Source organism: Amphibalanus amphitrite, unplaced genomic scaffold, assembly GCF_019059575.1.
Source record: "Amphibalanus amphitrite isolate SeventyFive unplaced genomic scaffold, NRLGWU_Aamphi_draft 000786F_arrow, whole genome shotgun sequence".
Lineage (NCBI taxonomy): Eukaryota > Metazoa > Arthropoda > Thecostraca > Balanomorpha > Balanidae > Amphibalanus > Amphibalanus amphitrite.
In genome coordinates, this window is record NW_024882280.1 from 249,401 (window position 1) to 275,164 (window position 25,764).

A 25,764-nucleotide genomic window follows, 5' to 3' on the forward strand; every position below is an offset into this window, starting at 1 on the left:
CTCGACTCAACGTGTTACGATAAGGCCACCACCCTGGCGCAGGAAGTTGGGGGAGCCTTGAGCCCCAGCAGCTCGTCCTTCTATCTCACTGATATTACCCTCGTCCTGTCTTGTGATGTTATTACAGTGCCATCTTACGATAATGGCCCTTAAATATGATTTACTTCTGTGTGATGAAACATGTCGGGCTCCGCGAGGAAAAGACTTTAAAACATAGAAGCTCCAAAATGAAAATAAAGTAATTTTCAAGAACTTTTCAAGGTAGATAAGAATAATGAGAGAAGCTTTTATAGATGGCAGTTTTTTTTCGTATGGAGACAGCTTTTAGGATTTACAAAAGTGGAAAAAGTTACCCCGGCCGCGCCGGGGTCGGCTGAAGGTTACCCCGGCCACGGCCGGGGTGGCCGGGGCAGGTTCTCCACCCATGCATGCATTTATCTCAGGAACTATGATAGCTAGAAAAAGGCATGGAAAAGCAATCGATAGCTATTGAACTCATCTTTTGATAAGGTCATTATCAAAATTGACCTCAGATCAACGGTTTAGCCTCCAGAGGGCAAAAACTGCAAAAATAGCTGTTTTTACGAAAAGTGTTTTTCGACAATTACTTTTGACTAAAAAAGCCACGACATATCTATTGCCAGAATCGTGTTCCTCTCGCTGAGACGCGTCGAATGAACTATAATTTGACTTTGAAAGGTCAACTTGAAAATTTGACCTCAGGTCAAGGTCATGACCTGACCGGAAAAGGTCATGTTGCATATCAGTCGATGCGTCTTGGCTAGACAAACACAATGAGACCATCCATAGCGTTCTATCTCTTTCCAATCGAGAGTTATTGGCAAAAATCTGTTTGTAGCCTCAAATGACCTCGGTCCTCGGATGACCTTTCTAGAAGCTATCAGCAAGAAAGACAACTTGGTCGTCACGGATGGTACAAATCATTGTGATTCTGAAATATTTGGACTGTTTCTTTGTGTGCAAACGGATCTAGAGGCATTTTCATTTTTCTCCTTTGACTTATACCTAATGGCAAGGTCACGCCACTGGCCTGACCTTAGGTCACGGATATAATAAAAAAAAATCCGAGATATACCTACAAATTATGGGCGCCCATAATATCATGCAATCCACCAAGTTTAAAACCTTTCTGACAAATACTGCAGGCTGGACATGATAGCAAACTGTTTTAGGCTTTGTCAGTTAACTTGACCTGGTGACCTGACCTGACATGACCTGGGGTCAAAAATTTCACACCTTGTCCAAAATTGATGTACAAAAAGCTACTCCAAGCGGCGCGGCGTAGGCGCCGCGGATTTTATTCACACGCAAAAACGCGACAGGCTGGTAACATATGCCCCCCTTCCCCCCACTGGGGCGAAGGTCAAGGTCCTAGGTCATCGGGTGATCTTCCAGGTCAGGTCACTGACCCGAAAATCGGGAAAATCGGGACCTGTTAGAAAGTCGTAAAGTGTGGCTGCTGTGGGTTTTCCGGGGTGCTGATCACGAATATCGTGTTAGTTTTGATCAGAGATGATGTCTTTAAGCATTTAGACCAGGTCGGGTCAGGTCAGGTCAGGTCAACCGGTAGGGGTTGTGACGGGTATTCGTAACACGTATGAACCGCCTCTGACAGCTTCGTAACATGTTACGAAGGCACCAAAACTACTTCGTAAATGTTCAAATGATTGCTAAATTCGAAATCAGCTCCAAACACTAGCCTAGAAACATGTAAAACTCGAAAAAGTGAACCGAGGTCACCAAAGGTCAATGACCTGACCTGACCTTCAGGTGACCTTGACATCCACCCTAATGCATGGGAGCAACATCAAATCACATGTTTGAACGTTTGAAACCACGAAAAGCTTGCAAACGCGCGGCTAATGCGAGTCGACATACGCCGAATCGCGATTCCGGCCAAACATGGTCTCGGAAAGTAGGTCACAGGTCAAAGGTCATTTGAGTCAGGGTCATGAAATTTTCAGGGTAGGTGTAAAATTGATCAATGCGAAGGTACTGAATGTTTCGTCGCGATCTGCCGCTTTTTACGCGAGTTATTCGCGAAAAGCTTAGGGGGGTTGCATCAACCCCCCGCCCCTGTGCCGGCGAGGGTTATGGGTTTAACCAGCCCTGCCTTGTACGGTTGTGCCCCATGGCAAATCTGCAATCTTTCACCCGGTGCAGGGGTTGAGCACCCCCAACCATTTTGAAAAATCGACACCTCGGACTAGCATTATATAGATTTGACAATTTCATAAACGTGCTTACGCTTAAGTTTACGTAAGTAGTAAACCCTTCGATGAAATAAATTAACGTCATATTTATTAGAAAACAGAAAAGTAACGTGCCACTCTTTCGAAAGGTAGAAAACCTACTATAAAGAACTATTAAAATTCCTGAGGTATCAACGGACCAAACAGGTATCTATTAGGTACCCGCTATTCCGTCGTGAAAACGGCTAACATGACCCTTTTCGGTCAGGTCATGACCTTGACCTGAGGTCAATTTTTCACAATGACCTTTAAAGATCAACGAAAAGTTCATTCGACGCGTCTTGACGAGAGGAACACGATGCTGGTCGTGACTTGACGGAATCAAAAGTTATTAGGTACCGAAAAACCATTTTCGTGAAAACGGCTTTTTTTAGAGTTTTGCCCTCTGGAGGGTAAACCTGGGGTCAAATCAGACAGGTCTGTAAAAGGGCTATCGAATGAGCTTTTCCGCGGTGCTGTAGCTCTAGTGGTTCCCGAGTTAGCCGTTGGCAGTTTCCAAAATTGTTTAAATGGACTACATTTGACTTTTGATAACCTCTGGCGACCTGACCTTTGACCTGACCCAAAAAACGACTGAACTGTTATTTTTTACGGTCTTTCGAATGCCGCTTACCGCGTGTCGCTCCGTGGCCCAGGAGCCGAGGTAGACGGGGGTGTTGACACCCCCGGCCCGGCGCGGAAGTCGCAGAGCACCGGCCCGGGGTTAATCAATTTGACACCGACCCTGAAAATTTCGTGAACCTGACCCAAAGGAACTTTGACCTGTGACGTATTTCTCGAGGCCATGTTTGGCCGGAATCGCGATTCGACGTATGTCGGCTCGCATTAGCCGCGCGTTTGCAGTCTTTTCGTAGTTTCAAGCGTTCAACATGTGATATGATGTTGCTCCCGTGCAATAGGGTGGGTGTCAAGGTCACCTGAAGGTCAGGTCAGGTCACTGACCTTAAGTGACCTCGGTTCACTTTTTCGAGCTTTTCATGTTTCTAGGCTTGTTTTTGGAGCTGAATTCGAATTTAGCAACCATTTGAACATTTACGAAGTAGTTTTAGTGCCTTCGTAGCATGTTACGAAGCTGTCAGTGGCGGATGACAGGTACTACGAATACCCGTCACGACCCCTACCGGTTGACCTGACCTGACCTGACCCAACCTGGTCTAAACGCTTAACGACATCATATGTGCTCAAAACTAACACGATATTCGTGATCAGCACCCCGAAAAAAACCCTTAGCAGCCATACTATAACAGGTCCCGATATTCCCGATTTCTGGGTCATTGACCTGACCTGGAAGGTCAACTGATGACCTAGGACCTTAAAATTGGTTATCATTGGCTTCCTCTCGTGACGGGCAATACGCCCGTTTTTTCCGCGAAGTTCTAGCTCCAACAGGGGCCAAACGCGAGGGGGGAGTCGTACCAACCCTTGTGCCGTCGAAGGAATCAAAATGGCCTGTGCTGGCGAGGGTTAAGATAAGATTATATTTCTGCTACTAAATAGGTCAAGAAATCCGTTATTCCCTTAACAATGCAATACTGGGACGCGTATTTATTCTCATACCTATGCTGCGCTTTTTTGTGAATTCTTACCTGCTTATCCCTCTAGGTGCTGAAAGAAAGTCACGGCAGCTTCTGACGAGCTGGAGCTTTAGAGCTGCACTGCTCGTTGTCGTTCGACCACCATGTTGAACTACCTACCTCGTCCCGGAGTCTCATTGTTCGTGAATGGTCGTTTGGTGTTCTCTCTCAGTTAGTCTACAACATTCCCTGGCAGCCCTATTCACTACATTTAGTCCGTCCCGACTGCACTTCATTCACGGACGATTAGACGGCTTTTCGCTCGGGTAATCCCTGTTTGATCTGCGGCGAATACTGACGCTAACGCGAAAGACCATGTTGTATCTGTCGCTTCCGGAGGTCATAGAGCGCCGACCGATATTTGATGGGGTTGTCGCAGGAGTCACCACGGGGCTCCGTTTGTCTTTGTGGTCCACGGACAAGGTAGGACATTCCGAGGGTTAAAAAGCTAAAGTGATGGGCCATTGAGGTTACCGATGGCAACGGAAGCTTCAAGTTGGAATGCGTTGCAATAGATCAATAATAAATGTAAGTTTATAATAAATGTAAGGTCCACTGCCCATATATCATCGTAGATGTCCGTATTGAGAAAATATTGTATTCCATGATAATCTATTCGTCGAATGTCGTAAATGACGGAAAACGTTTAATACCGGGAAATGTACTCGCCAAATCAAAATAATAACCACCAACGGCTAATCTGTGATCTAAAAAGGTACGGGCAACGTGAATGGGCCAGATGGATTAGGGCATGTTGGACTTCAGTCCGAAGCAATGAGCACATCGCTAAAAATAGGAACACGCATAACATAACACTAGGCAAACAAAAACAAAATGAGAGCAATTCCGAGATGCGAAATTTTAATGAAAAGACGTCCTTTCAATTCTCATTATAAGGAGACCCATTAGACCATATTAGGAGTGTATTTTTACTAAAGTGAAACAGGAAATACCAAGTTACCTGCACCATCTGACAACGTAGGTATCACTAATTTGACACACAAAAACACGTCCATTTGACTGTATACAAGTACCATATAATAGCTAAACTTATGTGTAATTGCGGGCGACATTAGTACGCAATTGTTATCACATGATAGACTAATAAGAAATAGATAGCGCTTGGTTCACTGTCATCAGGGCACTGTCCCAGTCCATCAAATCCCCTGCACGACCGGTGCGGATGAAATCTGAAAACAGGACGCCGGAGGGCATACTGATCACGTGATTACTGAGAAGTCCTCTTCCTTCCGGTGCCTCTAGGCTCTAACAGGTCAATTGTCACGTGATAATTTCAAAAGCCTTGATCAAATCGCCCCAGGCGCCCTGTTTTCGGATTCCACCCCGGCGCGCAGTCAGCGTTCGGTATGCGCCACAGTTTGCCGCAGCGGCGGCAGGGCGCTGGGGTGGTGCGGCGCGGGGTGCGCCACTCTCGTCTCGTGCCACGTGGCTCTGTCGGACAGCTGGCGGGAGAGTGTCCTCAGCTGGTCACCGGCGAGGTGGCTGGCGCGGCTCAGCCTGAAAACAAGCCGCGGAGATAACGTCAAACAGCTGAGTTGATGTAATTGAGGATTGTAGAGAAGACCCTTTGAGTCCAGGATTTGTCATACTTAGCTCTTTATAGCTCATTCCAGCCACTTTTTAGGCCGCCCCACACTGGACCTCGCATGCGGGTTGCGAGTTTTTGGGTTTTCAGGTTTCTTCAAAATCAAATGATACAATCTAAGCTGAGTGACCCACACTAACATCTAACAAGCGAGTCTGCATGGTTTTAGCTTGCGAGCGACCTTGCATCGCATTCCAAAAGTTGATTTTGAGTCAACTTTCGATTTTCCTCGCTGCGAGTTCTGCTAGTTCTGCGAGGTTTGCGGATTTTTCGTTGGAGTCGAATTTTGGTTCCTTGCGCTGGTATTGCGAATTGCGACTATGCGTAACTTTCTAAAGGTGTACCGGCTTCATTGCATTCATGAATTTACCATAAGGGAACGGTCTAATCACTATATGAATTAGAATTATGCCCGCAAACTCAAAACCCGCGCAAACTCGCAGCCCACATGCGAGGTCCAGTGTAGGTGTTAAGCATCAGTTATCAAATTATGCATTTAACCTTCGCCCTGGTGGGGGGGGGGGCCATTTTGGCCCCCCCCTGTGGTTTTTCAGCGATAACTCAGAAACCACTTGAGTTAGCGCCCTGAAACTTTGTATAGCTGTTTATTCAACATTTTTACATCATGTCCTTTTTTGGGGGGTTCGGGTCAGGTCAGGTCAGGTCACAAGGTCACCAAAACTGACACCACCTCTAAAAAAGTTCAAAGCTCTCTCAAAGGCACAGCTTTTATCCGATCGATGTAAAATTTACAGTACTTGAAGATGTCACCCAGCTCTACAAAATGGCTATCTCGGATTTTTTATAAATGTGACCTAAGGTCAGGTCAGGTCATCGCTGCTCCCCATTATAAGTCAATGGGAGAATCGAAAAGTAGTTGTTTTTCAGCTAAATCGGGCGTGATTGTTCCTATATTTCGTTATTGAAGTGTCTTGGGTCAGCAAATCACAGCCCATGTGAAACCATTTGCTTGTGACCTCGCTGAGGTCACGCTAGGTCATCTCCCTGGTCACCAGAGGTCACCAGCGGTTTTTCTGCACTTACTTGTTATTGAATAGAGATAGAGACTCCGTTCGACGTTTATCGTGTTTGTCTCGTCAATGCGGATCGAATGATATGCAGCATGACCTATTTCGGTAAGGTCATGACCTTGACCTGAGGTCAAATTTTCAAAATGACCTTTCGAGGTCAAACTATATATCATTCGACGCGTCTCGACGAGCCAAGCACGATGGTGCATGAATCGTTTCTCTATTTTCTCGTGAATGCATGCTATAGTTAAAAACATTTTCAACGAAATTTGCCAAGTTGACCTTGCATGACCTCTGTAGGCCAAACCGTTGAGCTGAGGTCAAATCTGACGAACCTTGGCGAAAGAGCTTGAAAAGAGCTATCGATTGCTTTTTTCCGCGGCTCTCTAGCTCTTCTAGTTTCCGAGCTACAGCGGAATATGTCCGGCAACACCGAAAACACTGAAATTTGACCTATGATGACCTCTAGCGACCTCAATATTGACCTTAGCGAAAAAATGACCGAAATACTTTCGAACGTACTTGTTATGGGCTTTCGTTTGCTTTTTTCTGCGTCTTCCTAGCCCTCTTCGTTTTCGAGTTAGACGGGGGGGGTCATTTTGGCCCCCCCCCCCACCAGGGCGAAGGTGGCTCAGACCCACACCAGGGCGCGGGTTAACATCACTAGATTAGACCTGACCCTGACCTGACCCTGACCTGACCCTGACCTGACCCTGACCTGATCCTGACCTGACCTGACCCTGACCTGACCCTGACCTGACCCTGACCTGACCCTGACCTGACTCTGACCCTGACCCTGACATGACCCTGATAAGACCCTGACCTGACCTGACTCTGACCTGACCCTGACGGCACAGCGGAAGGCAGCCCACTCGACTGTGAGCACTAGGAGGCTAGCTGTGACGCCCAGTAGAAGCACGGCGAAGGCGCCCATTGTGTGCAGAAGCGACGCTTCCACGACGGTTTCCGTGTTGCAGATGAGGCTGGATTCTAGCGCGTTGCGGTAGAGCTTCTCCAGGACTCCACCTTCTCCCAGCATCTGGATCCTGCAGATGGAAAAGAAGGGATGACGTGAACGAAGCTGGGTTGAGTAAGATTGGAGACGTGAGCACATAAATGACATATAATGATTGCAAGGTGCACTTACCCTTGCAAATAATGCTCTAGCCTCTATCTTTGTAAATGGCTTATAATTAGGCATGCTGATGGGATCAGCGGCTGATGCCAAAGCCAGGCCCTGGCCCACAACGATGTGAGGTTAAATGAGTGCGTGAGTCCACCCTCACCTCGGCAATGCCGCCCAGGCTCGTGATGGAGGAGCCTCCTCCAACACCCACCCTTCACCTTACAAATGCTCTCTTCACCCCATCCCGGCCACACGGACCCGTGGTTGAAGAGCTCCCGGTACGGCGAGTGCTTCTGCAGGCCCAGTGCGATGCCGCCCGGAGAGTAGCTCACGTCCAGCTTGTGCACGTGGCACGCAATGTGAGGGTCGATTTTCGACAGGTAGTAGTCGGCAGCCTCGTTAGAGGCTAGAAAAGCGTAGTTGCCTTCTGCTACCTGGCGGCGAAAGTGCGAACTGTTAGTGATGTCGAACATCTGCCGATGGTCGACGATAAGTGGCAGCACAGCACAGGTTTACGCTGCGATATTGATATGTTATCGTATCGAATGATAAACCAAAAATATACATCTTCTCATAGACACGAGGATTTAAAAGGGATTTTCCCTGCAGTCCGATTCAAAACTTGATGAGGCGATTTAACCCTCGCCGGACCTATTGGTTTTCTACATACGCGCCGGCCGAGGGGGGGGGGAGCGGGTACGACCCCCTCGCCGTTTCGCCCCTGGTGGAGCTAGCGCGTTGCGAAAAAAACGAGCGTGTGCGCCGTTACGAGACACAGAGATTGGTACCCGATTTTAAGGTCCTAGGTCAACCGGTGACCTCTGAGGTCAGGTCAAGTGCCCCAAGGTACGGTTCAGGTTTTGGTGAATAACTTCGCAAAAAAAAAAACGGGCGCAGAGCCGCGATTTTGGCAGCATCGTATTCGCCTCGCTCAGGCGCGTCGAATAATATATTTTTTTGTTGGGTCAGGTCAACTTAGGGTGCTGACCTCAGGTCACGGTCAGGTCAGCGCCCCCAGGTCACGAAGTTGGTCGAAAGAGGTCATGTCGCATATCATTCGATGCGGTAGGTCTTTCGGAGTCCATTGGTGGCTTTCCCGACTCGCTAGCTCAATTTGATCGGGAGTTATTAACGAAAAACTAATATGATCTTGATGACGTCACACAAGGTCAACATTGCAAAAGTGACGCATCTAACCTTGCAAGGAGTGCATCAAATCACGATTCTGTGTGCTTGAGATAGTTGGAGATCGTTCCCAGCGCCAGAGTAGCAGTTTTCATTTTTCCCCATCGACTTATAATGGTGAGGTCACGAAAATGACCTGACCTCATATGACCTTTAGGAAAAATCCGAGATATACAAGTTGTGACACTCGTAATGGATACTAGATCCTGCAGGTTTCATTTCCCTGTGAAAGCTCCACTGGCAGTGAGGGCGTTGCGAAGTTGCGACATCTGAAGACCGTGCAGAGGTTCACTTATGGCGTCATAGGTCAGTGACCTGACCTGACCCGAAAATGCGGTTGGTGTCAAAAGCTCCGGCTTGAATCAAATGTCAGGTATGCCAAGTTTCAGCTCTCTATCGCCAGCGTGTTCGGAGCTATCGCGAAAAAAATCCTATAGAGGGCGGCAGCCGCCCCCGCCCCTCGGCCGGCTAGGTTTAATGCTGTGTTTTTATTAGAAAAAGTGGCCATGTATGATGCAAGTTCTTGCGGAGCGGCGTCACGCTGGCCGGTCGTCATCGACGGATTCACGGCACAGCACCAAACTACTATCGTAATGACGCCTTTGTAGTGGCGAAATTGTGTTTGCAGTCGAACAGTGCCGGACCGGCTCCAGCCCGCAGGTCGGATCCGGTCGGGAACGCATGGTTGGATCCGGCCCGCGGCCGCCACCCGTCCCACATCCGGTCCGCGACTCGTATCGGCAAAACAGGTGCATTGTAGTCTCGTATGCGCGTGGAAGTGCCCTCATAAAAAAAATGCAGCAAAGTGTTTGCAATATGTATTGTTGGCTTCTAGCATTGCGTTACTTTTTTAATGTTTCTATGTACTGTAAGCCTCAAAGGTCCCAGCAGCCGGTAGTAATAGATGTGTTCATTCATTAAACGTATAAGTTTAGTTGAATATCATCACCCTTGTCCTTGCTCTAGAGGGAGCACACCGGTCCGAGTCTGACAGCTCGAGAGGTTCGGGGCGCATCCAAACGGTCATTGAAGCTCTCATTGAAACCTGCATCCATATTGAGACCGTTTGCTGCGTTCGATAAGTTGCCTTTTGAATGTTTTGCAGTCGATATAGGAAGGTGATATTTTGGCTTTTGATATTTTGTCTTTCGATGCTGTCATTCGGTATTCTATGTTTCGATGTTTTGTGTTTTCAATGTTTTGCGTTCGCTATAGGCACTGCCGATATCGGTATTGTCATTCTCCAATAGACCTACTACGTTCGATATTTTGTCTTCTTCTTATCTTGCGTTCGGTGTCTCCTCCTTTCGATATTCTCCGTTGGGTAATTCGTCTATCCTAGATATTGCTTTGGTTGATTCAGAGGGTCAATAAACCATGTTGACATGTAAAGTAAAAACGATTGATAGGTGTCAGGTCACAAGGTCATTCCGAGACATCCTTAAATGACACTGACATTAGCATGACATGATAGGCATCTACTTGTAAGCCTCAGTTATCATCATCCAGAGTGCCGCGCTCTGCTTTGCCGTCATGATATGGACTACTTGTTGATCTGCTGCCCCATGCATCGAGGGGCCGCCACTGACCTTCTTTATGTCCTCTGGAAGTGCCACTGCTGGGTGCACTGCCCCCCCCCCCCCCACCCCACCCGACCACTTAGACACCGGGCGGCTGGCACTGAACTACTGACCTTCCTGAAGCCCTCCTCGTAGCTGTCGACCAGGTTGCGCTCTCGCTCCGGCAGCACGTGCTTCTCGTACACCTGCTGCAGCGTGTCACAGTCCTGCAGCGGACTCTGCACCAGCCGGCACCAGTCCTGCAATGGCGGGCCATGAGTCCCGACTGTTACCAGTCACCTCAGTATGGCAAATGACATGAGGCGAATACGTCAAGGTAGCTTGTGACTCTGGGAAGACTGTCATTATTTTTCTCTCAGCACACCATGTTTCCCGCTTACATGTAGCTCCATTCACCTGCGTTTCGTCAGGTACTGGGGAATAGGACGTTTGTGCGTCGGAGACAGGTTTTCAGGTCAGTGGAAGGCCTGTAATATCACTGTTACATAAGCAAAGAAAAATAGGTATGACGCAATCGCATACTTACATTATTGGAATAGTTTATAAATTATGCATGTTGTTACCCATGCTGTTCCGAAAAAGTAATTCCCAATGTCCTCAACAACGAATACTCGTATATCGAGCGGTTTTCCAATGTTTCGCGCATGCGAGCGTGCGACTTCAGACATTAAGAAAACAAGCCATCGTAAAGAATCGACGGGCTTGTACAGTAATCGCCCATAAACTAGAAAAGTTTACGTACGAGTTTAATGTCCTATCTGTTTCTGGACACGCACGCCAGTTATTCGGCAGACAATTGTTTCATGTATTATGCACGGCTCTGTGAAAGCCTTTCAGTCGATTGCTAAAGGCTGGGGGCTTGGTATTCTAAGGCTTCTGACTCACCAGTAACTGCAATGGTATTTTGTTCTGCTAAACGTCTAAAACACAAAGACGTTGACACTAACATAAACATCGACACGCAATAAAATGGTATTGTCTTCCGCCTGATTACTCCAGTACCGAACTCATATTCCGATCCTGATGGCTCTGGTATACTGATCACCTACTTGTTTAGCTGTCAACGTTGGCCTGTGTAACTTATGGTCGATTGCTCATTGCCCGTTCCCGCTGCACACCACTGAAGCTATCTATGTAAGGTTTATGAACCCAACTTGTTGCATCATTTCATATACCAATGTTATACCGATATTGACGGGCATTTCGTTCGGTGTCGGTTTTCTTAAATTATGTAATCAACATTACCTAAAGTAAAGAGTGCACCCCTGAAGCATGTAAACTCAGTCGCTATTCACCAGAAAAATTCCACAGCTCTTTCCGCATGCGTCTGCGCCTCCAGCCATCCTTACAAGGAAGTTTTCCAGTAGGTCGCCGTCCTTCCATCCGGCCTTCCAGTGGGGCAGGTGCAGCAGGCCGGTGAGGTCAGTGAAGGCCGGCCTGGGTCGGTCGGCGGCGGCCAGAAATGACACCAAGGTGGCCGAGTAGGCGGTGTACATCAGTAGCCCGAGCATCAGGCCGCTGAGGAAGGCGATCCGAGACGACAGCGCGCTGGGAGTCACCTGAGAGAGTGGGGAGGGGTGGAGATGTCTGCTGTGTAACGGGGCGGGTGCAGGCCCATGCTGAGGAGCAGGCTCGTTCGAATCTGGGAGCAATGTTTTTTTTTCGCAGCAAGGTGATGGGACACGAAAACCTTCAAAATCTTGTATCTCTCCCCGCACAACGGTAGCACGTAGCCATCTTCTGCTACCCCCTGATCCTAGCCACTGCTGTAACCTGTGACCCGCTGCTGTGACCTGCCTGTGACCCTTTCCTGTGACCTGAGACCCACCGGCGCGCCCTGCTGCAGCAGCTGCCCCAGCACTGTCCACAGGGCGTCGGAGAAGGTGCGCAGGTCACCGGCGGCCGGCGGACAGGCGGGTCGCCGACCCGGTGACACTGCCTCGCAGAGTCGGAGTACCGCGGCCGCCGCCAGCGCCACAGCCGACAACAGCAGCGCCATGGGCACGCTGATACCGCGCGAGTAGCGGCCAACCCAGGAGTCGAGCTCCGAGTCGGCACGCAGGTACACCTTCCGGCTGGGGACGCGCAGAGTGAGAGGGACTCAGGGCTGGGGACGGACCAATATTGGGGACAACTGAGCAACAACCATAGATGGTGGCGGCTGGGGACAAACAACGCTAGTCGCGACGGCTCAAAAGATGCCTGCTAGCCGGAACATACGGGTAGCCATGAGATGGCGTGACCTTTAACCCGCGCACCGACGGGGGTCTGCGCCAACTTCGTACCGACGGGAGGGGCGGATGACCGCCTCCCCCCCTGAGATCTCGAGAACGAAGCAAGATAGCGACAAGCGATAAACGGCATCGGATACGCACGGACAAGGTCTACAATTTTTACTGAGGTCATTTTCAGGTCAGGTCAAAGATGACGTCACAGGGGTCAAAAAAGTCAAAATGGCGGCGCTATATATGGAGAGAGTTTTTCTCGAATAACTTTCGAACTAGTCAAGATAGGAACAAACTAAGGGCACCATCGTGATCCTCTCGTCAATCTGCATCGAATGATATATATGTTGACCTCGAAATGTCAAGGTCAAAGGTTGACCTCAGGTCACGTGACCTCGAGGTCATCATGTATATCATTCGATGCGTCTTGACGAGCTGAACACAATGAGACCATCCGCGCGGCTGTATCTTGTTCCTGTACGGAGTTATTGGCAAAAAACCGCTGGTGACCTTTGATGACGTCACATGACCTTACAGCTGCCCAACAGCAAAACGGACCTCAAGGTAGTGAAGGTTGATCGTATATGAAGTCACATATGGTATATGGTGCCATTCCGACCCGTTTTAGTGGTAAAAACAGGGAGCTGATTTTTCCCCCCATTGACTTATAATGGGGAGGTCGAGAAATTGACCTGATCTTAGGTCACCGATATCAAAATTCCGAGATATACAAATTGTAGCTACTAATGACCTCATAACATCCTGCGACTTTCAAAGGCCTCCGACATCTACTGTAGCTCTGGCACGGTGACAAAGTTGCAAAAAAGTGACTTGAGGTTGGGTCATTCAAAGTAAGCTGGTGACCTGACCTTAAAAGTTAGGAGGTTCAAACTTGCACACCATGTGTAAAATTGATGAGAGAATAGTCGTACCAAATTTCGCGGCGCGTAGCGCCGCGGTTTTCCCGCTATTCGCGAAAAACCTCAGGGGGGGCGGATATCCGCCCCCCCCCGTAGTGCGCGGGTTAATGTTTTGGGTCAAGTTTTGGTTGACACATCCCCACCACCACCACCACCACTGGACCTCTTTGAGTGATGTGCCATACCTGATGACGGAGAGGATGGTGGAGAAGTCGATGACCTGTTGCCGGTCGGTGGTGACCGACACCTCACTAATGGTCAGGTCGGCCGCGCCCGTCTGCAGCGCGCCCACCATGCCACCGTAGCTGCCGTTCCCCAGGTACTTGCCATACGCGTAGCCGTCCAACAGTGTGATGTTTAACCTGCCGACCGATAGGTGGCGGGAATGACGCGTATAGATGGCGTGCGATATAGATGGCGCTCGATTTATATGGCGCGCAATACGAATGACAACCGATTTGAAGGTAACACGCGATCCAGTATGACAGTAGAAATGGCTGAGCTAGCTGGGATGGCCACTTCTCATCACTTTGGTGATCGAAATTTAGTTGCGCATGTGGTGTTTCCGTTCACTATTTATCTGGTTTATCGCTATTAGGTAGCGTGGTTACATACATGAACATGATAAATGGAATAGGTATAAGCTAGCCAAAGCTTCAGAGCTGAAATGAGCTACTTCCAAACTCTGTTCATTGGCTGACGGCTGTCATTGCAATGCACATGTCAGGTAATCAATGGTGTTGTGTAACACAAAACACGTGAATAAAGTAAGCAGACTGAGTCTTGTAGCAATCGCCATTGTCTCCGTCATCGCATTTTCTTCAACGAAACAATTAGCACGTCTGGCACCGATGCCGTCTGAGTTATGTTTTGCACTGTGTGTGCGTTTCCCACACTGTTCCGACGAACAGCATCGGTGCACCGCGGTCGATATGCCAACCGGGCATTTGGCGCGCTCAGAGTGCCCCCCGGTGTGAGAAAGTGTCCCGCCTCCACAGCTGGGGCGTGACCTCAGTCTGACCCGGCACAGTGCAAACAGAGGCGGCCTTCAAACCAGCCTGGACCCCAAACAGAGCATACCACAAATGGGATGGCACTGCACTCAGCGTCATACTCTAAATGGAATATATACACACTGAAACCCTGATCTAGTAGCGCTGCAGATTATAGACCGCACTGCACGCAAAACGAGGTTTTTGTTAAACAGAACTGTGACACACGTTGAGGATATAGGAATGTGCACTGCACTTCTTATGTGCTCACTGGACATGGGCGAAGGCTTTTGCAATCACTCAGAATACGCAATCTTTTATCACATTTTACACGTTAACTTTTACACCGTTTAAACATTTTCTTGGGGTGTTATGCTGGCGAATCATTCCCTCATTTGGCTGAATTTGGCTGAATTTGGCTGAACTTGCCTCAACTTACTCTTGTTTTAAGTTATTTGGCCTATCTAACAGTGACCCTTACCCTTCTGACTCAGTGGAGCTTCTCTTTTATAGTTCTGGGGTACTGCTACAGTACCACTTTTACAGTACTTTTACAGTTTTCTTTTGCAGTACAGCACTATTCTGCAAGTATTTTGTAGTTAGTACTACCCACAGTACGACGTTGCACTCACGTGAAGTTGAACTGTCTGGCCAGCGAGGCGGCCACCTGATAGAAGACGCCGCCCACCGGCTGATCAGAGCCGTTCACTTCTGCCACCTTTGTGTAGATTGGAAACACCTGTAGAGTAAACCAATTGAGTGAGTGGTTGCTACTGAGAACATGACGTGTTGATCTAATTTGGTGAGGCTGAGCATAATTTGGTCTGTATTGAAGTCTCACAGTCAGTAAGAAAATGGCTTTGAGCATGATGGTATTTAGTAGGTAAGCATTTGTGTTCACACCTGTTTGCACGAATAAGCTTGGTAAAAACATTTTTGTGTTTTACTTATGCTTATGGATGCAGGTCGCAGAGAGTTGTGCGAAATAAACTTTTTTTCATTAACGCTTATCAATGACAGCACCTTATCAAGCATCATTCACATCCTTTGGAATGAACACATCATTACTCTGAGCTTGCAGAGCTGGATATCCCATAATCAATACGTTATAGTCGATCCCCATGTTGTGTGGTAGGGTGAACAATAATCTAAAGCAGCCAACGAACCACCGGTAGGCAAAGCTACCCCATTGAATAGAAGTCTTTGGAGCTCGCCGACCATTCAAGTGCACCACCAAGGCCGTTTAATCAGTCTCAGCCATGGTGTCAGTCTTGGAGTCCATGCAAACCGGCCGCGACCTGAGCAGGTGCGGTGTCACGTACGTGTCTGTTTAGGTTTGTGCCGCTCGGAGCGGGTCGCTGCGCCGCCGTCTATTAGACACCATTGATGGCCCGTGGGACGGAGCCGTCTCCCATTCTGAGACCACCCGCTGTGTTCAGCCTGGTGCGGTGGGCGTATTGAAAGGTCCGTAACGACTACGCTGTGGCTCTCTTCTCAGTCCTCGCCATATGAGCTACTATCGTACGGCACAATCACGAGGGATTTTCGATATAGAAAGTAGTTCAAAATAATTAACATTTTGAACTTCCATCAAACATTTCGTCGAAATCCCCCCGTCCCCCAAAAAGACTGGCTCGCCATCGTGAGACAGAGTCTAAGTCAATATTCCTCTCCGTTAATCAATGGAGAAAAAGAATCAAGAAAAGAGTCGCGGGCTGCTCATATCCCTTTGGCACCCTCGTCCTACCTTGACCCCCACAGCGTTGAGGGTGATGCCGCCGAGGTCTCCGCGCCGGTGCACCTTCATCCTGCCGTCCAGCACCGTCTCCCGGCCGTCGTTCCACATGCTCATCGTGTGGTAGGTCACCGGACAGCGGCGGCACTTTCGGTATACCTCCTGCACCTGCCGGACATTAGTGTGGTGGTGGGGTGAAGGAAAAACGTCGTACTGCATCGGGGAGGGGGGCGGGGCGGTCCATGAGCGTGAGCGGATTTTCATGTAATGGCTAGACAAGCTGAGCCTGACCATATTGTCAGCTTTACATCCGCCATTGTTGATCGAAGGGATGCTCAGTCTAATACAAAGCCATGCATAAGTTCCTCGTTCACAACAAGAGTATCGTATATTGCTGTTCACTGCTCAGTCATCCCTCTCTTTCTATTGCGGCATGTTTCGCATAATTTTCTATGGCGCTACATTTTTGAAGGAGAACAAAATGCTTTGAACCATCAAATTATTTAGCCCAATATCTACCAGCTAGCTTCTCCTTTGGGGTCTGGTAGTAGCAATGGGTTTCTTTTATCACCAACTAACGAATAATAAGCAGCAAACAATGAAATGAGGATTATATAGCTCGACATTGTTATAGCTAGGCTCCCAGAATAATGGTAAAGCGTAGGTGTCCGACTCCACACATATCCATCATTTATAAACGTGGTGTCAAAACTAACAGATTGTCAATCATTCAATTGGCCTAGTCAGCTGATTGATTGATTTTCAAAGAACGTCCTAGTCGTACGTTAGAAGCGAGCTATTAAACCCGCGGGCATCGACTCGTCCCTCACTTTGATGGTTTTCGTATAATGGCCTTCCAGTCGGTAGTCTAGCGGAAATGAACTCTGTAGCACCCTATATGTATAGTACGTGGTCTATTGACAGGAATTATGATAACCATTGTTGCATTTTACTTATTACCTATCGATATTTTTCCTACATTCAGTTGACAGATGCTTTCAATTTTCCATTCAACAAAGTGCCATAACATTTCTCATTTCCTCCTTGCGGGCCCTTTTTTATTTGTGTTATTCCTCATGAATAAATATTGATTTGGCTCAACCTGATAAGCACGTAGATGGTACATACTTGCGTCCAAGGTCATGCGATGGGGATACCGGGAAAATACGAACATAACAACGGACCCCCTGGGTTTTCCGCCACGGACCAAAGATCTGGAAGAATCCTACGGACCCATCCCCCTCACCATACGTTTAACACTGCAAAAAGACCAATACGGGCAAGGAATGAAAGGAATTGAAGATAAAAGGATGGGTATGTTCAGTCTTCGTACCTAATACGTTTCCTGCAATCACATCAAACTGAATGCTGCTTGAATCGTTCTAACTGCCGCCCAACCAAGTGTTGTATTTACTTGGGAGCAGAGAAACGTACAGAGAGCGAGCTATCATTTACATAATCCTCATTTTTCTCTATTCCGATAGATATTATACCTGAACTATGTTCAACTAGATGCGTAATTACAGAAGTGATATTATCATAAGAAACGCTGAATTAGGCATATTTCATAGACAGACAGCAACGGGGAGCAAGTCCGGCTTGCAGCAGATGAAGCATGTTCACCCACCGTGACGTTGCTGGAGCCGACGATGGCCAGCCGGGCGTCGGTGGCCAGGTTGACGTCCATCCGGTCGGCCAGCGCGCTGAACCGGTCCAGCAGGGACTCCTGCACCGTGAATACCACGTGTACCCGCTGGGAGTCACCGACTGCCTCGCTGAACAGCTGAAACGGTGACAGCTGGTCATCGTGAGCTCTGGTGTCATCGCAGGCGGGGACCTGTGCTTCATTCAAGAGTCAATGACCGTAGAACAGTAGTGTGCGCACATAAGATTCCATAGGCGTAGGAACAGGGGGGGCCAGGTGGGCAAGTGCCCACCCACTTTTCGAGGTGGGGGGGCCAACCATGTGTTTTGGCCCACCCACTTTTTACTCGAGGCCCCTCGTCTCGATTTGAGGGGACGTCGTCACCTTCCAGAATAAACAAACTCGGTAAAAATAAGTTCCACGAATCCCCACGCACGGGCTCCAAGGGGCCGTGATGGATCCAAGGAGGCCCTCTGTTCATACTTGTCAGTCGAAGCCCCTGAGACTGATGGCCTGAGAGGCCCTAGTGGATCTGAGGAGGCCCCAATATCCACACTGGTCTGGGGAGGCCCCTGACACTGGCGGTCTGGGAGGCCCCTCTATCCACACTAGTCAGAGGTCTGAGACTGGTGGTCTGGGAGGCCCCTCCATCCACACTAGTCAGAATAGGCCCCTGACACTGGCGGTCTAGCCGAGGCCCCCTACCCTCACTAGTCACAGGAGGCCCCTCTATCCTCAATAGTCAGAAGAGGCCCCTGAGACTGATGGTCTGGGAGGCCCTTATAATCACACCAGGCAGAAGAGGCCCATGAGACTGATGGACTGAGAGGCCCTTCTATTCATACTGGCCACAGGAGACCCCCAAAACTTTCGGTCTGGGAGGTCCCTCAATCTGGCACCAGTCAGAAGAGTCCCCTGAGACTGTTGGCCTGGGAAGCCCTTAGATTCATACTAGGCAGAGGAGGCCCCTAAGACTGATGGTATGAGAGGCCCTCATATTCATACCAGTCAGAAGAGGCCCCCGAGGCTGATGACTGTGAGGCCCTTCTGTTCATATAACTGGCCACTGGAGGCCCCTGAAACCGGTGGTCTGGGAGGGCCCTCTATCCACACTAGTCAGAAGAGGCCCCTGAGACCGATGGTCTGAGAGGCTCTTATATTCATACTGGCCACAAGAGGCCCCTGAGACTGATAGTCAGAGAGGTCCACTCCTAATGAATCTGAGGGGGCCCTCTATCCACATTTACACTTTTCTAGGGAGGCCCCCGAGACTGATGGTCTGAGAGGCCCTTTTATTTATACTGTCCACAGGAGCCCCCTGAGATTAATGGTCTGAGACTTGAGAGGCTCTTCTATTTATACTAACCAGAGGAGGCCCCTAGGATTGATGGTCTAATAGGCCCTTCTATTTATACTAGCCAGAGGAGGCCCATGAGACTGATGGTCTGAGAGGCCCTTCTATTCAAATTAGGCAGATGAGGCCCCTGAGAATGATAGTCCGAAGAGCCATGCGGCGGCAACTGGCCGTGGCCATATTTCGGCTCGGTAGGGCCCCACAGAGCTCATGAGAGCACCTCAAGGGCTCCTAAGTAGACACGCTTGTCCCCATAAGAGTGCCACGCCGGCTTCTGAAGGCTCCTTGTAGGCATCTAAGGGGCTAAGGGCCCTTCCGGCCTCTAACGGCTCCACCCGCCTGTGATGGCTCCACACCAGTGTTTATGAGCGCCACACAGCGGCGCCTTTGAGGGTCATACTAGTGTCTCTTAGCGCCCTATATCGGTGGCTCTGGGGGCCCCACACCGGCGCCTCTGTGGGCCACCACACCTGTGCATCTCAAGGCTCTATAGGTACATCTGAAGGACCCACACCGACACCTCTGAGGGCCCCACACCAGTATGTCGGAGCTCTGAAGGCCCCACACCGGTGACTCTGAGGACTCACCCGCTCCTGAGAGCGTCATGTTGATGTCTAACGGCTCCACAAGGCCACTGAAGGCACCACACAAGCTCTCACTGAGCTCTAATGTCCATGTACCGGCCTCTGAGGGATTTAAGCCAGCGCATTTATAGCTTCACACCAGCAATTGTAAGGGTTTCACACTGAAGTATCTGAGGGTTCCACACCGGTGTCTCTAAGGGCCACATACCGGCATCTCCGAGGGCCCCATACCGGCGTCTCCGAGGGTCCACATCTGGCGGGCTCCCATCAGCGACTGAAGGTCCCCCACTGTCGACTCCGAGAGCCCCATCTGCGTCTGGGAGCACCATGCCGTCTCAAAGAACCACAGCGGCTCCTCCGTACGAAAGATGAGCGTCTGCATGCCAAAGGGGAGCGGTTTTGAGACAGTAGGGCACCTACGTGCAATAGAGGGGCGCCTATGAAGCCCATAGGGGCGCCTCAATGCGAAATAGGGGCGCCTCTGAGGCCTACATATATAGGCGTCCACAGCCTCACACCTGAAATATTATTCGCGACCGAGCCTTAAACGAGTAATCGAATGTTTTGTTTGCAGTGTTTAAGCTCCGTTATATTCATGAACTGTGAGAAACGTTGTCGGAGAACGCTAAAATAAGAGAAATTTGGCTTCTGATGATCTATGGTGATTTTATTATTGAGCTTGCCTAAAACATGACCAGATTTCTCTGATCACGTTTGTCGCTCTTTCAAACGTCGTTCCGCTTCTCGCCTCGTAGCCCAGTAGCCGAGTTAGAAGGAGCGTGACAAGCCCACCTCTCGACTCAACGTGTTACGATAAGGCCACCACCCTGGCGCGGGTTAAGTTGGGGGAGCCTTGAGCCCCAGCAGCTCGTCCTTCTATCTCACTGATATTACCCTGTTGTTGTTGTGTTGTGACTCCCTCCGCCCCTCATCGGGGCGTAGCCAGGCGGCTCTGGAAGTTGCGGGCGGCGGCCGCCAGGGCCGCCACCACTCTGGTCTCCCGGACCTCCTCCAAGTCCGGATGGATACTGCCGGTGAGTTGTAGGCGGGTCCTCATCAGAGCGGGACAGCGAAGGAGGATGTGGGCCGGCCGGTCCGCCTCCTCGCCGCAGATGGGGCAGCGCGCTCCATCGCACCGGTCGTCGTTGCATCCCTCACAGTCTCTGGTAGGGGAGCGACCGATCCGGTGTAGGTAGGCTCTTGAGCCTGCCCAGTGGCCCGCGCGGATCTGATGGACTTCTACCGCGCTCTCCCGTTCCAGGCCGGCCGTGGACGGGGGCCGGCGGTCGCCCATCAGAGACTTGAACCAGCCGGGGGGCCAGGACTGGATTGTCTTGTCCCTAGCCATTCTCGCCACGGTACTGGTGATCGTCCTCGTGTCGATGGGCGTCCTTTCTTGAGGGAGCTGGGCTGCTTCCCGGGCCACTCTGTCCGCCTCTTCATTGCCGTGTATGCCACAGTGAGAAGGGACCCACTGGGCCCTGATTTCTCGACCATCTTTGGCTAGCTGCAGTAGAGCTCTCCAGGCCGCCGTCCCCAGCGGTGACGTCTGGGCGGCGGGGCCATTCCGCAGGGTCGCCAATGCCGACATGCTGTCGGAGCAGATGATCAGTGGTAGGTCGCTATCTTTGGTGCGTGATGTTAGGGTCTCCAGGCCCGTAACTAAGGCGAGCATTTCTGCACGGTAACTGGAGCAGAAGTCACCCGCCGGAGCTCTTAGCTCCAGTACCTCCTCATCCGGCCACATGATGACTGCTCCAGCCCCTCCGTTCCTTGTGCCGCCCTCCGCGGACCCGTCCGACCACATCCACACCGCGCACTGTGGTAGGGATGCTAGGTGCTGGGCGGCAGTCCTCTCCTTCTCCTCCGCCGTCGCACCTGTCCTCAGCGGGCCGACGTCCAGTGTGAAGGAGATGCGCGCTCCTGATATTACCCTCGTCCTGTCTTGTGATGTTATTACAGTGCCATCTTACGATAACGGCCCTTAAATATGATTTACTTCTGTTTGATGAAACATGTCGGGCTCCGCGATGAAAGACTTAAAAACATAGAAGCTCCAAAATGAAAATAAAGTAAATTTTCAAGAACTTTTCAAGGTAAATAAGAATAATGAGAGACGCTTTTATAGATGGCAGTTTTTTCGTATGGAGACAGCTTTTAGGATTTACAAAAGTGGAAAAAAGCGGCTGAAAGTTGCCCCGGCCACGGCCGGGGTGGCCGGGGCAGGTTCTCCACCCATGTCTGCAATTGATCAATGCCATGGGGGTGCATTCATAAGAAACAGGGGCGCCGGCATGGCAAAGAGAGGCGCCTTCAAGTGTCCATAAAAGAGAGACGCCTATGATAAGCGCACATTGTATGCGATAACTGTGGGACATCAGGGATGTCTCTGATGACTATACTATACATATGGCGCTTATATGCCAAAGAGGGTGCATATGAAGCCAATGGGGGAACCTGGGAAACGAGGAAGACATTTGTGTAAGGGTTTTCAGGGGTAAAAAAAAATCGGAGGGGGAATAAGTTTTAAAATGGTGATGACTTTCCGCACTGTTCGCTTAAGCGGTTACGCCCCTGGGTACATCTGCCTGATCTAAGAAGCTAGATTTGGAGGTCATACTTGAAAGCAGCCAGCAGGACGAGGCAAAAGTTGGAGGCCCCTGAAAATAGGAGGCCCCCTGGAAGAGGAGGCCCCTTGACAGGGTGGCCCACCCACTTTTCATGACGTTCCTACGCCCGTGTAAGATTCAAGAAAGGATCTGTAGCAATTCAAACTTAAATAAGCGACACGATCGAAAATAGGTAAAGGTATTAGGTAATACCGCGTGATTGAAGGCCTGTAAACAGGATACTAACATTCATTTAAAGGCGGATACCACTTGGTTACTTTGAAAGGATTCCACATTAGAATTCCCTATGTGCAGATGAGTACCAAGCTTTAACACGCGCACTCGCAGTGGAAGGGTTGCGAGTACTACGCCCAGTGGAAGGGGGGGTGGATGTCAGCCCCCCCCCCCCCCAAGATGTCATCTCCCACTGGAGCTAGAAAGACAAAATTTGGAGGGTAGGTGGGGGTCCTGGGGAACTCTGTTGTGTGTGAATGTTATGACCCTAGGTCAATATCTTCAAGGTCAAATGAGGTCAACTGTGGTCAAATCTGCCATGTCAGCAACTTTTTTGCGTTTACACGCCGATAACTCAAAAGGTTACCGGCCGATTTTTTTTCTCTCACTATACGAAAGAACGTACATTTGTGAGTATGTATGGTGAATTTCTAGTTAATCCAACAATAAATATGGCAGTTAGAAGCCTGCTAAGGGTAAGATGTTGCCGGCTGAAGCGGGATCGGCCGACGCGGGAAACGCGGCATTCACAATTTTGTGTTTACACACTCATAACTCAAATTTTCACCGACCGATTTTCAAAATTCTTTGACCATATGATTGCCGGTACATTTCTCAGTCTTCTCACTAAATTTGACGCGAATCGAATATAATCAGCGGTAAGGAGCGTGATGTAAAGACGGAACCGTCCCGCCCGGGCAGTCTACAATTCAGGCGGCGCGTAACGGCAATAGCGCCGGCTGTCGCGCCGCCGCGCCGCGGCGGCGGCAGGATGTTTGACTTTACACCGCTATTACTAGAAAAGTTGTGAACCGATTTCCTTATTTCTTGCACGAGAAGATCCGCAATTCAATTTTGGACGGGTAGCCAAAATTTCACATTAACCCTCGCCGGCCGAGGGGGGGGGCGGGTGCCGCCCCCCCCCATAGGGTTTTTTCGCGATAGCTCCGAACACGCTGGCGATAGAGAGCTGAAACTTGGCATTAGGTACCTGACCTTTGATCCAAGCCGCATCTTTTGACACCAACCGCATTTTTGGGTCAGGTCAGGTCACTGACCTATGACGTCATAAGTGAACCTCTGCACGGTCTTCAGATGTCGCAACTTCGCAGCGCCCTCACTGCCAGAGGAGATGTCACAGGGAAATGAAACTTGCAGGATCTAGTATCCATTATGAGTCTCACAACTTGTATATCTCGGATTTTCCCTAAAGGTCATATGAGGTCAGGTCATTTTCGTGACCTCACCATTATAAGTCAATGGGGAAAATGAAAACTGCTATTCTGGCGCCGGGAACGATCTCCAACTATCTCAAGCACACAGAATCGTGATTTGATGCACTCCTTGCAAGGTTAGATGCGTCACTTTTGCAATGTTGACCTTGCGTGACGACATTTATGACGTCATCCAGGTCATATTAGTTTTTCGTCAATAACTCCCGATCAAATTGAGCTAGCCAGTCGAGAAAGCCACCAATGGACTCAGGAAGACCTGCCGAATCGAATGATATGCGAGATGACTTCTTTCGACCAACTTCGTGACCTTGGGGTGCTGATCTGACCTTGACCTGAGGTCAACACCCTAAGTTGACCTAACCCGAACGAAAAGTACATCATTCGACGCGCCTGAGCGAGGCGAACACGATGCTGCAAAAATCGCGGCTCTGCGGCCGTTTTTTGCGGAGTTATTCACCAAAAACTGAACCGTACCCTGGGGCACTTGACCTGACCTCAGAGGTCACCGGTTGACCTAGGACCTTAAAATTGGGTACCAATCTCTGCGTCTCGTAACGGCGCACACGCTCGTTTTTTCCGCGACGCGCTAGCTCCACCAGGGGCGAAACGGCAATGGGGGGTCGTACCCGCCCCCTCCCCCCTCGGCCGGCGCGTATGTAGAAAACCAATAGGTCCGGCGAGGGTTAATATTATGTTTGCGGCGCAGGTCATTGGCGAAAAACAGGAGGGGTGAGCGAAATCCGCCCCCCCCCCCTTCCACTGCGCGTGTTAAATAACGAGTCGAGATGCAGAACACAAGACCACTTCCGATTTCTCACCATTCTGCTGATAGTTTCGGTGATCTCTCCACCGTAATAATGGATGACCACGACGAAGGCGTTCTGCAGTCCCTTCCGGCATGCCGACGGCTCGGCCAGACACGCGGAAGGACGCATCAACGTGACCTTTCCCGCGGAGCCGACCAGGGCCGTCAGGTCAGCGGTGTCGTACTCACAGCCGCCGGCAGTGCCGTCTGAAATCGAGGGCTAGGTCACGGGGCTGGGCCGTCACGCGACATATAATCTGAACTGCAGGCGGCTTAAAAGTGAACATCACGAAAACCGAGTTAATTCTCTTTGGAACTGCATCATCGCCAACAGCTGGAACAGTACCGGCTGGTCAGGAGAAGACCACTTCAGTCGCGCCAGCTACTCGCCAGCCGGTACGAATGACATATTTCTATAGGACCAGCCCGTTCCTCCGGCCGGAAACCAGAGTAGCGTCACTCCCGGCCGGAACTGCTGGCCTAGAAAACCTCGGGAACGCCTGCTACATGAATGCCGTTCTCCAGGCATAAACTCGCACAAACGCAAACGCTTCTATCCAAATTAATCATCATTCAACTGCTTATCATGGCGATAACTTTGTACCTAAAGAGATCAATTTTATGTATTCTTTATAGATCGTATCATTTCGCATCTCTCCCTTTCACCATTGTTGCACAAAAAGCTTATTGCCTTGTTTTTAATCCATTATGAATGGAGAAACTTATTTATTGTAATGTATAGACAAATTTGGTCGCGATTGAATGAAATTACGCATAAACCTGTACGAAATCCAACCGGCAGCATTATGTTTGTCCTGTCCTCGTGAGGCGATCAACATGGCAGCAGCACAATATTCCAATGTCTGGTATACTAGCTTGGCTACCATCCAAAAATTCAAGGTAAGAAGTGATCAGAAGAGTCTTTGCTACTCGTAGAATGATAAGCGACGGAACCGACTCAAAAATACCGGAGCAGGGGTCACGCAAACGTTGCGTTTTCTGTCGCCACTGACACACGAATACGATAGGAGGAAAGCTGATCACACAATCA

At 49.8% G+C, this 25,764-nt stretch overlaps 1 protein-coding gene across 1 annotated transcript; it reads right to left on the bottom strand.

Annotated features, from left to right (window-relative positions):
- Positions 1–4,435: 4,435 nt before the first annotated feature.
- Positions 4,436–24,920, bottom strand: LOC122366123 (glutamate receptor ionotropic, delta-1-like; the record flags this gene model as incomplete). Its single annotated transcript, XM_043337976.1, has 11 exons — positions 4,436–5,365; positions 7,324–7,530; positions 7,869–8,044; positions 10,489–10,614; positions 11,725–11,934; positions 12,204–12,450; positions 13,706–13,882; positions 15,145–15,251; positions 16,260–16,415; positions 17,875–18,030; positions 24,727–24,920. Coding segments are annotated over 11 exons (1,919 nt in total), but the record flags the coding sequence as incomplete, so codon positions are not given.
- Positions 24,921–25,764: the final 844 nt, after the last annotated feature.